The sequence below is a fragment of the Propithecus coquereli genome, unplaced genomic scaffold, assembly GCF_000956105.1.
Source record: "Propithecus coquereli isolate 6110/MARCELLA unplaced genomic scaffold, Pcoq_1.0 Scaffold193, whole genome shotgun sequence".
Classification (NCBI taxonomy): domain Eukaryota; kingdom Metazoa; phylum Chordata; class Mammalia; order Primates; family Indriidae; genus Propithecus; species Propithecus coquereli.
In genome coordinates this window covers 247,279-249,293 of record NW_012144190.1, presented here as the reverse complement: position 1 = coordinate 249,293, position 2,015 = coordinate 247,279, and the positions used below count along the sequence as shown (strand labels likewise).

Genomic DNA, 2,015 nt, shown 5'->3' with positions numbered 1-2,015 from the left:
CTGTGGTTCCACATAAACTCTGAGTGGTTTTCCTATTTCCGTGAGGAATGTTATTGGAATTTTATTAGGGATTGCATTGCATTTGCAGATCACTTTGGAGAGTATGGACATCTTAACAAACTTCTTCAATCTGTTAATACAGTATATCTTTTCATTTGCAGCTTCAATTTCTTTCAGCGATGTCTTAGATTTCTGTGTGTAGATCATTGAACTCTTTGGTTAAATTTATTGCTAAGTTTTTTTTTATTTCCGATGCTATTATAAATGGGATTGTTTTCTTTTTTGGGTAGTTCAGTAAGTGTATAGAAAACCTACTGACTTGTGTGTTTCTGGTGTCCTGAAACTTTACTGAAGTCATTCATTCTGACAGTTTTTTGGGGAGTCCTTTGTGTTTTCTATGTATATTAATAAGATCATGTCTGCAAACAGACACTTCTGTGTGATTTGGATGCTTTTTATTTCTTTCTCTTGCTTCATTTCTCTGACAATTAGGACTTTTATGTTGAATAGAAGTGGTGAGAGGGCATCCTTGTTTTGTTGCTGATCTTTACAGAAAAGCTTTTAGTTTTTCACCATGGACTATTATGCTAGCTGAGGACTTGTCACATGTATGGTCTTTATTGTGTTGAGGTACATTCCTTTTATACCTAATTTGTTGAGAGTTTTATCACAAAATGATATTCAATTTTGTCAAATGCTTTTAAAGCATCTGTTGGTGATCATATGGTTTCCATCCTTCATTCTGTTAATTCTGCGTATCACATTCATTGATTCTTGTATAGGTTGAACCATCCTTCTACCTCATGGATAAATCCCACTTGATTATGGTAAATGACTGTTCAATGTGCTGTTGACTTTGGCTTACTGGTATATACATATATATTTTACACCTATGTTCATCAGAGATAGTGGCCTATAGAGTGTGTGTGTGTGTGTGTGTGTGTGTGTGTGTGTCTTTTCTTTTTTTTTTTGGGTAGTGTTCTTGCTTGGCTTTGGTATCAGGGTAGTGCTGGCCTTGCCAAATGAGTTCAGAAATATTCTGTCCCCTTCAACTTAAGTGTTTAAGAGGAATTGATCTTAGTTCTTCAACTGTTTGGTAGAGTTAATTCAGCAGTAAAGCTATCAAGTCTTGGGCTTTTCTTGGGATTTCTGATTCCTGACTCATTCTCCTTACTTATGCTGGGTCTGTTCATGTTTTCTATTAATTCAGCCTATGTAATTTACTGCTCATGGGGCAGTGAGAACAGGCCTGTTCTTGGCACATAAACTGTTTCATTTAAGGATGCTGGCTCATGAATTTCTTCCCCCCATTCCCGATTCCTCCGTCTTTAGGTCTCATACTTGGGCGCTATGGCATCTCTGCAGCCAAAGTTTAGCCTGGAAACCCTTCTGGAGCAGCTGAACGAAGATGAATTAAGGAGGTTCAAATCTCTATTAAAGAATGTTCCCCTACAAGGTAAGCTAAGGATGACCTCATGGTCCAAGGTAGAAGAGGCCGACGGTAAGAAACTGGCAGAAATTCTGATGGAGAAATCCCCAAAATATTGGATAAGGAGTGTGACCATGAACATCTTGGAGAAGATGAATCTCACAGAATTGTCTAAGAGGGCAAAGGCTCAAATCCCGGGTAAGTAGAACCGAGCATATATCAGTCATTTGTAACAAAGAATGAGTCCCCAGGGTTTTAGAAACATCAGGAATATTATTGAAACTCCTAATATTCTGCACGCTCTGAATACCTTCTAGATGTCTGATTGGGCGGGTGGCGAGGACCAGCCTTGTTTGTGGACTCTGTGTGTTTCTGTTTCTCCCCTTCTGTCTACCCTGACCTCTGCCACCCCGTGTCCTTATGTCGGCTAATGCCTATGACAGCATTGTACAGATATTCATGATTTTAGTTTATCCATTACGTTTTTTTTTTTGATATTTTCAGCATTCTTTTAAAAATTTTTTGTTCTGGGATAATTTTAGGTTAGCAGAAAAGTTGCAAAGACAATTCAAAGAATTCCCCCATA

The 2,015-nt window shown here is 38.1% G+C and overlaps 1 protein-coding gene across 1 annotated transcript in view; it reads left to right on the top strand.

The window, feature by feature from the left end:
* Positions 1–1,350: 1,350 nt before the first annotated feature.
* NLRP7 (NLR family, pyrin domain containing 7) overlaps positions 1,351–2,015 on the top strand; it is a 52,474-nt gene continuing 51,809 nt past the window's right edge. Inside the window, exon 1 of the mRNA XM_012642990.1 lies at positions 1,351–1,627. Within this exon, the coding sequence (XP_012498444.1) occupies positions 1,351–1,627 (277 nt within the window). The remainder of the gene's footprint in view (positions 1,628–2,015) is intronic.